Below are 11,517 nucleotides of genomic sequence, written 5' to 3' on the forward strand. Positions count from 1 at the left end.
TTTTGATACCGAGCTAAAACCGACAACCTTGGAAGGGAACGGCGGACCAGCCAATGAGAGGCCTGCAGTTTGTGATGGGCGCGCATGGCCGTCTTGGCATCAATTTTCTGGACTGGGCCATTTTTCTTTCTCTTTCAACCTCTCGAAAAGGGACTGTTAGTAAGATCTGGAAAATGCTTTCCAGGTCTTCAGCATCAGGCGCCAGTCGGTCACAATCGCGCGAACTATTTCGTACTCTTGCTCGCCCTTCTGGATCGCGACAGCTCCGCGGACCTGTCAACCGTTTGACACCTACACAGAAACGCACTCTTGTCCAAAAAGCCTCACCTTTGGTCGCGTCTAGCAGGCTTGCGCACCGAAGAAATACTTCCAACTATGCGGCGTCACAATGTCAGCCTCAGCGGAGGTTTGTGTCAGGCCCAGCATCCACCGATTCGCCGCCTCAACCCAGCCAACCCACCGAACCGGATGATATCAATACCCTGATCGATCGAATCGGTGAAAATGAGGCGGAAATGGTACAATTACTTGAAGAGCTAGAGATTATGGGCGAAGAGGGTGAAGGAGACGAGCTCAGCGACCTAATAGGCCAGCGAGACGAACACACCGCGGAGTCATGGGTACACATGATCAAACAACGCTTTGGAGATGAGTTGCCGGACGGTATGCTGGACGATGCCGAGCTTCAAATATACGCCCGCCTCTATGGAGAACCAATCATTCGGCAGGAAGTTGAATCAATGGTTGAGGAAGAGGATGATCTGAGCTTGCTCCGTGAAGACGGACAAGGTGGATGGGAGGAAGTCGATCTAAATGAAAGCGTCGCCGCTAAGGACGATTTTCCGCTCGTCTATGATATGGATGTTTCCCCGGAAGAGCGGGAAACAATTGCTATGCAACGGACCAGAGAGGTGGCAGAACAGTTGGGCGGCGAGGTGATGCTCGAGGAATTTGAGAACGAGGCAGTTCCTGACTCTGCTCCAAGAATTCACCCGCTTACCCTCGAGGGTAAATTCGGAACTGATCCTACAACTATCCATCTGCCCAAGGATACTATCACTGGCCCCATATCGGTCATTTTATCAGAGTTTTCCAACAAGCACATTTCTGACACTGCTCGGCGCCTATTCGGAGGACCAGGATTGCCCCATTCGGATACGACCGCACCTCCACGTGCCCAATTACCGCAGCTTCCTGTCGCTCTTCAGGCTTCGCAGCGTCAAATGGGAGAAATGGAGGCCAACGCATACTTAGCAGCCCTGTATCCCGGAATCTACGCATCGTCACTTAGTGTTATGGTTGAGATTCGCAAGCGACTGGGCGCTGATTGGGTCCGCCGTCTCATCGGACAAGAGGGTGGGCCAAACGTTCTCGATGCTAGCGGTGGTGGTGCCGGCATCCTAGCTTGGCGAGATATCATCCGCGCAGAATGGGAGCTCATGGTGCCCGATCATCCCGCGGGAGCACCCATCCCCTATGGGAGGTCAACAGTGCTAACAGGCTCCGATTCCCTTCGGCTGCGCGCTGCTGCCCTGCTGGAAAACACCACCTTCCTCCCACGGCTACCTGATTACGTCCATGTGCGCGAGAAGCCTACAATTGATGATTCGCGGGCTGCCCCTAAACGCAAGCAGTACGATATCATCATCGCACCGCACTCTCTTCTCGGCCTTGAAGAAGAATATGAGCGTAAGCAGCACGTGGAGAACCTGTGGTCTCTTTTGAACCCAAACGGGGGTATTCTCATTCTGCTCGAGAAGGGCCGCCAGAAGGGCTTTGAGGCTATTTCCGGCGCTCGTGAAATGCTCTTGAAGCGCCATATCGCAAGCCCCGGCTCTACCGAATACGACAACTTCCTCGAAGACCCCGACCAACGCGAGGTCATTGAGAAGGAGCGTGGAATGATCGTGGCCCCCCTGCACCAACCACTCGACCTGCCCGATGCACAATTCTTCGGGGGCTACCAAGGGCCGTAGGGACTACTGCCATTTCGAGCAGCGATACATTCGCCCTCCATTCCTGCAGCGCATCATGGGGGCGAAAGACCGCAACCATGAAGATCTCAAATTCAGCTACCTCGCCGTGCAGCGTGGTGTAGACATGCGACAAGAGCAAGCAATTCGCCAAGGTCCTGAGGCTACAGATGCCGCATTCGAAGGATTCGAGGACCCCGAGGAGTCTGGTATCCCCAACAAGCCAGCCTTCCACGCTCTATCCCTCCCCCGCGCCATCTACCCACCCATGAAACGTCGCGGTCATGTCATCTTTGATCTCTGCACACCCGCCGGCAAAATTGAGCGCTGGACCGTCCCGCGTTCTTACAGCCGCCAGGCCTACCGCGATGCCCGCAAGTCCCGCTGGGGAGACCTGTGGGCTCTGGGAGCCAAGACCCGCATCCCACGCAACCTGAACCTTGGCGATAAGCATGGCGAGGGTAAGAAGGAGCGTCTGGCCCGCCGTGCGGCGACCAAGGATTCTATGCGTGAAGCCGAGGAAGAAGGCGACTTTGAGAATGAAGGAGAAGAAGAGGATGAAGACTATGGAGTTCATGACTCGGATGTTCCTGATGTCCCAGTCAAAAAAAGGGGTCAGCATATCCCCAGTTGGAAGAAGCATAATGATAAAAAGAAGCTTCGTCAGGCTTACAACAAGCGCTCTGTCGATGAATAAGTGGCTTCGATTTGGCGCAATTTTTTTGTGGATTTGGAGGTTCGAAAACATGTACTATACTACTAACTACTGGCAGCATTTGGCATTGGGACTGGGGACTGGATCTTGTTTGTACATTAGGATATTATTCTCGCACTTCTTCAGATGTAAAATATGGCATCTTCACTCTAATCAAAATTTGATATGTATTTGATTGATTCATACAGTATCTGGGGCGTCATTTGGCCCGGTCCAATCCTCCTTTTCTCCAATGAAATGGTCCTGATGGATGCCGTTGGGTACCCCACTAAACCGGTCGTGATGAAGCATGGTCTTGCCACGATTTGGGGGAACTGTGCCAGTCCCATGGAGCGCCAGTAGTCATCGGAAGCCTTTCACTGACTGGAGCCCCGCAATTGACACTGGGCTTTCAAAATCCATGGCGGGTAAGGTGCATTGACGTTCTGGGAAAGACAGTCGCTAGCTTCAGGCTTGGTTCTTTTCTAGCCAGGGTTGGCGAAGCAGGCACACCTAAGAATGTGGATAGAAATCAGATAAAAGTCACCATGGACCTAGATGCTCCCGACAAGCTAGTCGCTGTTCGTAATAGCAGATATTCTTATCTCGCAAAGTGACACTGCCACATTTCATTGCGCAGCCATGCTCTTTCGCAACTGTCTTTGCTTCTGCGTACTTTGCAACTCCAATCGATCGACTGCAAACTTGAGCCGTTCTTTCTTCTGCATGAGTCTCCTCAGCTCCGCTGCCTTGGATGGTGCTGCACTACCCGACGAGGCAGAGCCGGACCCCGCCATGCGACCCCGCAGTGAGCTGCTTTGAGGTTGGCTGCGGGTCGCTGACGACCGGTTCTCCGGGGTAGAGGACAGTCGACCTTCTTGCAGTTCGCATTTCGCCTTGAGGCCTTGCTCACGGCGCGCGAGCTTTTCGACGTGGTTTGATGATAGTGTGAGGAGGTGAGCGATGCTTGGGGTGATTTCGTCAAGGAGGGCTTGCTGCGCTTCGTGCAATGTAGGCTCAGGGAGGAGCTCAAAGTGCTATAATAAGATAAACAGTTAGACTCGTGACCTTTCGTTTCTTTCCAGGAATGAAACATCGGAAAAGAACATACTCGCGTTGTCTGGAGGACTTTACATAGACGAGGAAAATCGCTCACGCCCGCATCGAGGGTGGATATAGAGTTGTCCAGAATCTGGAGAGAGGACTGTAGCGAGGTAACTGAGGACGATAATGAAGCTGCCATAATGCGTAATTTAAAGCTTGATTTGAAGCTTTGCCTTGGAGATGATTGTTTACAATACTCGGGATAGATCGGGCGGTAAAAGCGGCATGACACCGCCTTTAAGGCGGCGTGGGCTCGGGACCGGGCAAACCTCCCAAACCTCACTTCTCCTCTTCCGTCCTCCTGCCTCACCATCTTCCCGAACGCCGAATTCCCTCCGCATTCGATTCACCTGTCACAATGTCTCTCCTCGGAAAGAAGTTCCCCGGCGCTATGGGTACGTGTTTTCTGACCTCGATTACGACTTGTGGGAAAGCGATATGAGGACCAACGACTGACGCATATGTTCACTTACAGCCAAGCCTATGACTCCCTTCTTCGCTGCCGGTACGCATACCCTATAGATTCCGAGATGCCCTGACAATCTAGAACGAATGGATTGTCAATTTTGAATACTGCATCCTCGGAGTGGTTGTTGATGGAACATTACTCTGACGATTCTCTCCAGGCATCATTGTGCTCTACGGTGTCAACTCTCTTCAGAACGCTCTGTCCAACAGTGAGTCCATTCCGCGCAACTACACATAAATTGTCGACGATTTTGGGGTCACATGCGACAATATCCACAAAACGACACTGCGATGAGCATATTTCGAGCATAACCAACTAACCTTCATATCCGTACAGCCGCCCAGTTCAAGAGCGACCCCCGCAACCCCAACGCTAAGCCCGCTGGCAAGGCTGACCACTAAATTGGGTCGACAATGAATGCACTTTGAGATCCCATTTGTTTGTTGAAGAGCGGGACGACCCGTCGCGATGTGTGTGTGGACGGAGATAGCCAAGGTCATCAATGGCCGGCTTGCCCTTTTTGTGATTACTCTGCGGGCAGTTTGCCCGTATCCAAGCATATAGAGCATACCCACCTCGATGGGGGTGACTTGGATCAATTCACAAGCTGTACCAGTACCATTCTGAGCAAGGCGCTTTTTCCTCTTGTAGTGTCCATTCTGCTGGATGATATCCCATCAGTCAGAGCAAGGAGATTAACTTAATCCGAATATTCCGCAGCTTGTTGTACCATGGGTAAAGCTTTCGGGTTTGTAGACTGTTATACTTCAAATCTGCTCATTGATACGCTATTTCACTTAGGGCTAATTTCCAACTTCTATGCGACCGTGAAATAAGTCAAAATTAGCCCTTATTTTCAATACCCATTGAGTTTTGATTGTAACAGCTTTCTATCAAAGTACTAGCAGTATCATAGGCCTTTGATGCCGCCCAGCGTGAAATCCTGCATCAAACACGCTAAACCCAATCGGGATTCCAGTTTTTGCCAACTCCGCCTGGCCGACAGTCATTTTCCGACCTCAACTCCGCAATACCCCCCAATTAAACACGCCAAAATGACCAAAATGGCAGGGCTTTTCCGGCCCAAGAAGCTGGATCTCTCTGGATTTGTCAATACCCGCTTGATTCGGGACAACAACAAGCGCATGGCCTTCGAGCAGACTGAGCCCGAACGGTACGAACCCTGTCCTTATCCCAGATGCTCTAGCTCGACCAAGGATATCCCGAGCTGGGAAAACTTGCTGGGAATTGAGACACAAATGCTGACACTGTCTTTCTTTGTAGACAAGCTCTCCGCTACATGATCCGCAACACCTCTCTCCCCGGCCGAGTGCGCGCGCAGGCTCAACTCCAATTGTCACAAATGCACGCCTACACTCGCCCCACGCAGATCAAGAACCGTTGTGTGGCATCAGGCACTGCTCGCTCTGTCTTCCGGGATTTCAGAATCAACAGAGTATGTGGAAAATGCCAGCCAATAGCCACATCTTGCCCCGGGTTTCTGACATCATTTCGCTAACATCCTTTCTTCTGCAGTACCAATTCCGTATGCAGGCCCTCGCTGGCGAACTTCCCGGAGTGAAGAAGGCCAGTTGGTAATTGTATTGGTGCTCTGTAATATATGGAGACCTCTGGTTGAATTGTTTGCACAATGGCGTTTTCTTTCCTTCCATTGGGTGGAAGCATGTACAGTATGCAATTCTCTTTTGTCGAGAAATGAAATCTTTCTTTGTTGTTTTAGTTCCTGCGATCAATCTCCGCCGCTCTCTGCTTGGTGGCGTTGACTTGCTGACAAGTCCAGGTACTGCTTTGGGCCTGATCGTCGTTTGCTAGTGTCGTGAGATCAGGCATTCTTTGTTGGCAGCGCCGAGATCATCTCAATTAGGTTGTTTGCTCCAACCATGATCGTTAATTGCAGATCAGCCCGGCTGATTTGATATATAACTGACTCTGGTAACTGTATATCTTCTTTCCCAATCATATATCCTCAATATCAGCATCAGCGGGAAGATTCTTCGGCGTAGCCTTTTCACAATCGCATCATCGGCCACTGAGCAAATGAGCAGCTTCTCGATGCCATAATCACGTCGTTGACTCTTGCCCATCTGATTTGTTGCCGCGTGGTAAAGCGCGGTGGAAGACAGCGGCGCCTTCCGGTTCTCCTCTTGTGATATCCCTCTCCTCTTCCTCTTCCTTTTCTTCTTCTTCTTCAATTTACCCATCACTCATTTCTTCCTCTTGTCTCTTTGACTTTCTTCTCAAATCAACATCACGCATTGATTTGAAGCTTCGCCAAAATGAATGGCATGCGAGAAGATCTCCTTCCCGACGACATCGTCTTCCCCGAAGAGCTGCTGGAGCTTGGGTAAGTTTTTCCATAGTTTTCAATGCGATATCGCAGCCTTGGGTTCTAACAGTCCACTGAATGACACAGATTCGTCATCACCAAAAATGACAAGATCCGGTGTGTCGCCGCCCCGGACCAGGGCCCTCGTTACAAGGTCAACCGAAGTGACCGCATTAACAAGGTCCACATTGAGACACTTCATAGTCAGTTAACCCTCAGATCCATTTCGACCGTACGCTACGGTCTTGATGAAAGCGTCTGGCACTAACGACTTCACAGAGGCGATTCGTGGCATCATCATTGACCGGCTCCTGGGAATGGGCATGCATTTCATGAAAATCCCCAAAGGCAGCGAGAAGCAGGCTCCTATCTTGGTGTCGGGCAACATTGACACTGCGCCTCGAGTTGTTGTTTTCATCGGCGAGATTATCGAGGACCTGGGCATATTCTCCTACCGTGACGTTTGCGACGACGGCATTTCTTTCGGTTCGATCATAGGCTTTGCAAAGGGTCTGCTTGGCGAAAATGCTCGGGATTCGCCCAATGCTCTCATACTTGCGAACGCCGGCCAGGACGTTTGGTACAATGCAGGTTGGTCCCCAATGACCGCTGAAAGTTATCATGCTCAACACCGCGCCTCTGCCGTGGTCCGCAAACGTCCACTGAGTGGTCGTAACGATGTGATCGGCAACCGCTCCATCGATGAGCATGTCCAGAACATCTTCGAACAAGTCTTGTTGCGCAGCGGCTTCCGAGTCGGTGCCAGAATCGACATCATTGGCCAGTCTGAGGGCGGCAGTGCTGCCATGACATATCTGAAGAACCACTGTGAGTATCTGACTGAATAAGATAGGTGGGGATTGCTTACTGGGCTTACTGACATGGCCCCTAGGGAGTTTCTGGGCGCCCCATATCTCCTCCCTCTCAATGATCAACCCTGAGATGATTCTCAACACGGGCATCAAGGCTGCTGACCTGAAGTTTCCGGAGTCATTTGCCTGGTTCATGAAATACCGCTGCCGTGGCTGGATCATCTGTGACAAGCCGATTGGCACACGTGTGCCCGATCTCCACCTCCCGTACGCTTACAACACATACTCCTCTGGCGAAGGCACAAAGTCGTCAGGCATGGTCACTCGCGGTGTGGGACACATCTTGACATGGATGAATATGATGCATTACTCCCCGATGGCGATAGAGAAGTTTGAGGTGGCCCCTGGAGAGCCCGATCCCAACATGGAAGCTGAGCTCGCATCACTGATCAACAACGGGATTATTCAAATTCCTGGTGGCAAGGTTGAAATACACAGCTTAGAAACCAAGGACCAGATTAAAGGCTGCGTGTCCGGTGTCGCGTTCACCGATGACATGTATACCTTTTTCAAAGAAAATTTGTATCCCGTTGCCGAAGATGACAACAAAAGCGATAATGGCAGTGAATGTTCGGTCGTTAACTCGATAAACGATGACGCGTTTGACGCTCTTCGTGATTCTCTTCCTGGCGTGTTTCCCGCCGGGACTACTCTTCCCAACACTCTCCCCGCCGAGACTCCAGACGCTCCAGACGTGCTTCCCCACGTCCTTCCTGCCGAAGTTACTGGCACTGCCGACATTCTTCCTGCCGAGCCTGACGCTCCTGCCACCATCGACGTAGTTGCCGGCTCTTCTCCCAACGTTTCTCTCGGCACTTCGCCGAACGCTTCTCCTGACGCTCTTCGCGTCCCTAGTGTTCTTCCTCCTGTCAGTAGCATCCCTGATGTTCTTCCTGACGTTTATGCTGACTCTTTTTCTGTTCCGGAAAGTCCAATTTACTTTGACGATGTGAACGTTGGCAGGGCTGGGCCATACGACCTCAGTGACCTGCAAGACATCCGGGAGGAAGAAGAAGAGTGAGCCTGCTTCCTTGTGAAGCAGTGCTGGGGTTGGGATTTGTGTTTCCCGGTGTTCACGCCGGTTGATTTTTCTTTGAATTTCTTTAATTTTGCCTAGACTTTAATATCGCTTTTGAGGTTTCTCCCGGCAGATGCGTGTTGTTTCCTCCCTTGAGATCTATTTAACCAGAAAAACAAAAGAACAAAAAAAAAGCAGGAAATGGCGGACATCTGCTGGGATAGCGAATGAATGAAACCTCTTTTACTAATTTCCCCGGCTAATTTCGCCGTATGCGACAGTAGGTATATGTGTGCTTTGTGTAGTACATGTAGGTATCTGGGTATCATGAAGGCACCCGACATCACAACGTTGACGACCGGCATATAGTATATCAGATTAAATATCTATATTTGCCTATATAAAGTTCCTCTACAACTAACAACGGAACGTCGCATTAAGAATCTACTAGGTGGATAAACTGCTGATCACCAGTGATGCAACAAATTCAGGCATAAGAGTCTTGGAAGGTCTGGGGTAAACAAGACAAGAGGGGAAGGGGTTTCCCACGTCAAACCCATTCTCTTCAATGTTCTTTTACCTATCTTCAAATATTCTCTTATCCTCTTATTCTTTTAGTCTCTCCAACATTTTCTCCAACATTCTCCAGGATATGGAACAATGAACTCAATGAAAGCCCCTCGGCAAAAACAGGGCCATGTTCACAGGCCAAAATTCTCTTTTCCGAGAGTATTTGCCCCCCGGGAAGCAGTTTCGATCGAGTAAAAAGAAAAGATGGCCCGAAAATGGCCAGGCGAGACGACAGTTTCGATCGAGTAATGTGCCCTGATAACCCAAAGGTTGGAAAGCGGGCCATTGATAAGCGGGAATTGCCCGCGGTTTTCAACTTCGGAGGTGCCCGACGCTCTTTTGCCTTTCGGATCTGCTATACCTGCTACAGATGTAGTATTCCCCAGAGAATGCAGAGGGATTGCAGAGAGAAAACAGAGAGAAAACAGAGATTGTCTCCAAATTCTTACCCATTACGGCAAGGGTGAAGGCCATTCAGCATTTTGCACGTCTGCGCCACTTGGCCGAGTACTCGCAGCACCATCGGGCGCTGGAATAATGGCTCGGCAGTGGGCCTGTGGATATTCGATATTCTCTGGATATTCTCTGGATATTCCTTTTTGCTGAAAAAGTGAAATTTCATTTACCCCAAGGTGGGCCCAGACTTTTTTTTCCCTTGGGGAGAGTGGCGTATTTATATCTGCCCCAATCCCCTTATCTTGGGCTTTTGCCCCTCTTATCTTCGTCGTCTTATCTGCACAGCTTTCTTATACTTCGTCTTTTGGTTATATCCGAGTCTTCAGTCCAAACTATATAAGAGTCATGGCAACTAACCTCCCCTCCATTGCCGTGGTGGCTTCATCCCGCGCCGTTATCTCCGGCCGTTTGACCTCTGCAACTGTGGTGATCTCACGGACAACCGGTAAGATCACCGCCGTCTTTGATTCCGTGATTCCAGCATCGGAGTTCCCTGCCGATACTCCCTATACCGACTACTCGCCCCATGTTCTGCTGCCCGGCCTGGTTGATGCGCACGTTCACCTGAACGAGCCTGGCCGCACGGAATGGGAAGGCTTCTATACAGGCACTCAAGCCGCTGCCTTTGGTGGTGTGACCACTGTGATTGATATGCCTCTCAATGCCATCCCGCCCACCACCACCGTGAAGGGCTTGAAAGAGAAGATCCACGCTGCCCAAGGCAAGTGCTGGGTTGATGTCGGTTTCTATGGCGGTATCATCCCCGGCAATGCCGGCGAGCTCAAGGCACTTGTCCAGGAGGGTGTCCGCGGCTTCAAGGGTTTCCTAATTGACAGTGGTGTAAGTGACTGGTATCAGCCTCGTGAGTTCCCTAATTAGTATTAATCTTCTGTAATAGGTTGATGAGTTCCCCGCTGTCGACAAAGAGGATATCAAGAAGGTCATGGCCGAGTTGGCCGATGAGCCAACCACTCTCATGTTCCACGCCGAGATGGAGCCTCCTGTTACCGCATCTGTGGGCGACGAGGCTCAGGCATCTGATGCACCTGCCGACCCCGTCGGCCCCCTTGAGGCGTATGCTACTTTCCTGGCCTCGAGACCCTCTTCATTCGAGACCTGTGCCATTGAAAGTATTCTGTCTTTGGCTCATCTTGCTCCCAACCTCCCCTTGCACATCGTTCACCTCTCTGCAATGGAAGCTATCCCCTTGTTGCAGGAAGCCCGCGCCAACGGCGTCAAGATCACAGCCGAAACCTGCTTCCACTATCTGTCCCTAGCAGCTGAGGAAGTTCGCGACGGCGACACCCGCCACAAGTGCTGCCCACCTATCCGCTCAAAGCTGAACCAAGATGGTCTGTGGGAAGAGCTGGAGAAGCACACCGAAGACGGCGTCATCAAGACCGTCGTCTCCGACCACTCCCCCTGCACACCAGACCTGAAGATGCTCCCAGCCCATGTCCCCGGCCACTGCACCGGCGGCAAGGACGAGGAGAGTGGCAACTTCTTCTCTGCCTGGGGCGGCATTTCTTCCGTCGGCCTAGGCCTGCCCATCTTCTGGACAGACCTCAGCCGCCGTAAGGGTCTGACCTCCTCGCCAGAAGACGAGAACACCAAGAACGCCCTCCAGGACGTTGTTCGTCTCTGCTGCGCCAACACTGCTGCCCAGGTTGGCCTGCAGTCGCACAAGGGCGATCTGGTTGTCGGCTTTGATGCTGATATTTGTGTTTTCGATGACTCTGCCGAATGGACCGTCGAGCCGAGCACCATGCTCTTCCGCAACAAGTGCTCCCCCCTACCAGGGCCGTACTCTGCGCGGCATGGTCCGCGAGACCTGGTTGCGTGGTGAGCGTATCTTCAGCCGTGACCAGGGCTTCCATAGCCAATCGCCGCATGGCAAGCTGCTTCTTGAGAAACGGGTTTGAGATATGTCCCACTCTCTCTTCTTCTTCTTTCTTTTGTCCACGCTTGAGACAAGTTGACATCTCGGCAGGGCGCCTTGCTCTCTTCTCTATAT

The 11,517-nt window shown here is 51.5% G+C and overlaps 7 protein-coding genes across 7 annotated transcripts; 6 read left to right on the plus strand and 1 right to left on the minus strand.

The window, feature by feature from the left end:
* Positions 1-173: 173 nt before the first annotated feature.
* Positions 174-1,976, plus strand: N7519_002746 (tRNA methyltransferase RSM22; the record flags this gene model as incomplete). Its single annotated transcript, XM_057289524.1, has 1 exon — positions 174-1,976. One exon carries the CDS (start codon positions 174-176, stop codon positions 1,974-1,976), a length of 1,803 nt encoding a protein of 600 aa, XP_057150726.1.
* A 55-nt stretch (positions 1,977-2,031) lies between these two features.
* On the plus strand, positions 2,032-2,670 carry N7519_002747 (uncharacterized protein; the record flags this gene model as incomplete). Its single annotated transcript, XM_057289525.1, has 1 exon — positions 2,032-2,670. One exon carries the CDS (start codon positions 2,032-2,034, stop codon positions 2,668-2,670), a length of 639 nt encoding a protein of 212 aa, XP_057150727.1.
* Positions 2,671-3,296: 626 nt separating this feature from the next.
* N7519_002748 (DASH complex subunit SPC19) lies at positions 3,297-3,910 on the minus strand (the record flags this gene model as incomplete). Its single annotated transcript, XM_057289526.1, has 2 exons — positions 3,297-3,704; positions 3,779-3,910. The coding sequence occupies 2 exons, from the start codon at positions 3,908-3,910 to the stop codon at positions 3,297-3,299; spliced, it is 540 nt and encodes a 179-aa protein (XP_057150728.1).
* Positions 3,911-4,056: 146 nt separating this feature from the next.
* N7519_002749 (F1F0 ATP synthase subunit i) lies at positions 4,057-4,680 on the plus strand. The gene is made up of 4 exons (XM_057289527.1): positions 4,057-4,166; positions 4,247-4,276; positions 4,398-4,448; positions 4,577-4,680. Exons 1-4 carry the CDS (start codon positions 4,130-4,132, stop codon positions 4,639-4,641), a joined length of 183 nt encoding a protein of 60 aa, XP_057150729.1. The 5' UTR covers positions 4,057-4,129; the 3' UTR covers positions 4,642-4,680.
* Positions 4,681-5,295: 615 nt separating this feature from the next.
* Positions 5,296-5,839, plus strand: N7519_002750 (mitochondrial 37S ribosomal protein uS14m; the record flags this gene model as incomplete). The annotated part of the gene is made up of 3 exons (XM_057289528.1): positions 5,296-5,414; positions 5,525-5,696; positions 5,777-5,839. 3 exons carry the CDS (start codon positions 5,296-5,298, stop codon positions 5,837-5,839), a joined length of 354 nt encoding a protein of 117 aa, XP_057150730.1.
* Positions 5,840-6,537: 698 nt separating this feature from the next.
* On the plus strand, positions 6,538-8,480 carry N7519_002751 (uncharacterized protein; the record flags this gene model as incomplete). Its single annotated transcript, XM_057289529.1, has 4 exons — positions 6,538-6,605; positions 6,675-6,790; positions 6,867-7,415; positions 7,480-8,480. The coding sequence occupies 4 exons, from the start codon at positions 6,538-6,540 to the stop codon at positions 8,478-8,480; spliced, it is 1,734 nt and encodes a 577-aa protein (XP_057150731.1).
* Positions 8,481-9,848: 1,368 nt separating this feature from the next.
* N7519_002752 (allantoinase alX) lies at positions 9,849-11,425 on the plus strand (the record flags this gene model as incomplete). Its single annotated transcript, XM_057289530.1, has 3 exons — positions 9,849-10,343; positions 10,402-11,253; positions 11,303-11,425. The coding sequence occupies 3 exons, from the start codon at positions 9,849-9,851 to the stop codon at positions 11,423-11,425; spliced, it is 1,470 nt and encodes a 489-aa protein (XP_057150732.1).
* Between the last annotated feature and the right edge of the window lie 92 nt (positions 11,426-11,517).

The sequence above is a fragment of the Penicillium mononematosum genome (genome assembly GCF_028829835.1).
Source record: "Penicillium mononematosum strain IBT 11891 chromosome Unknown utg000002l:1.0-8112719.0:1.0-8118358.0, whole genome shotgun sequence".
Taxonomy (NCBI): domain Eukaryota; kingdom Fungi; phylum Ascomycota; class Eurotiomycetes; order Eurotiales; family Aspergillaceae; genus Penicillium; species Penicillium mononematosum.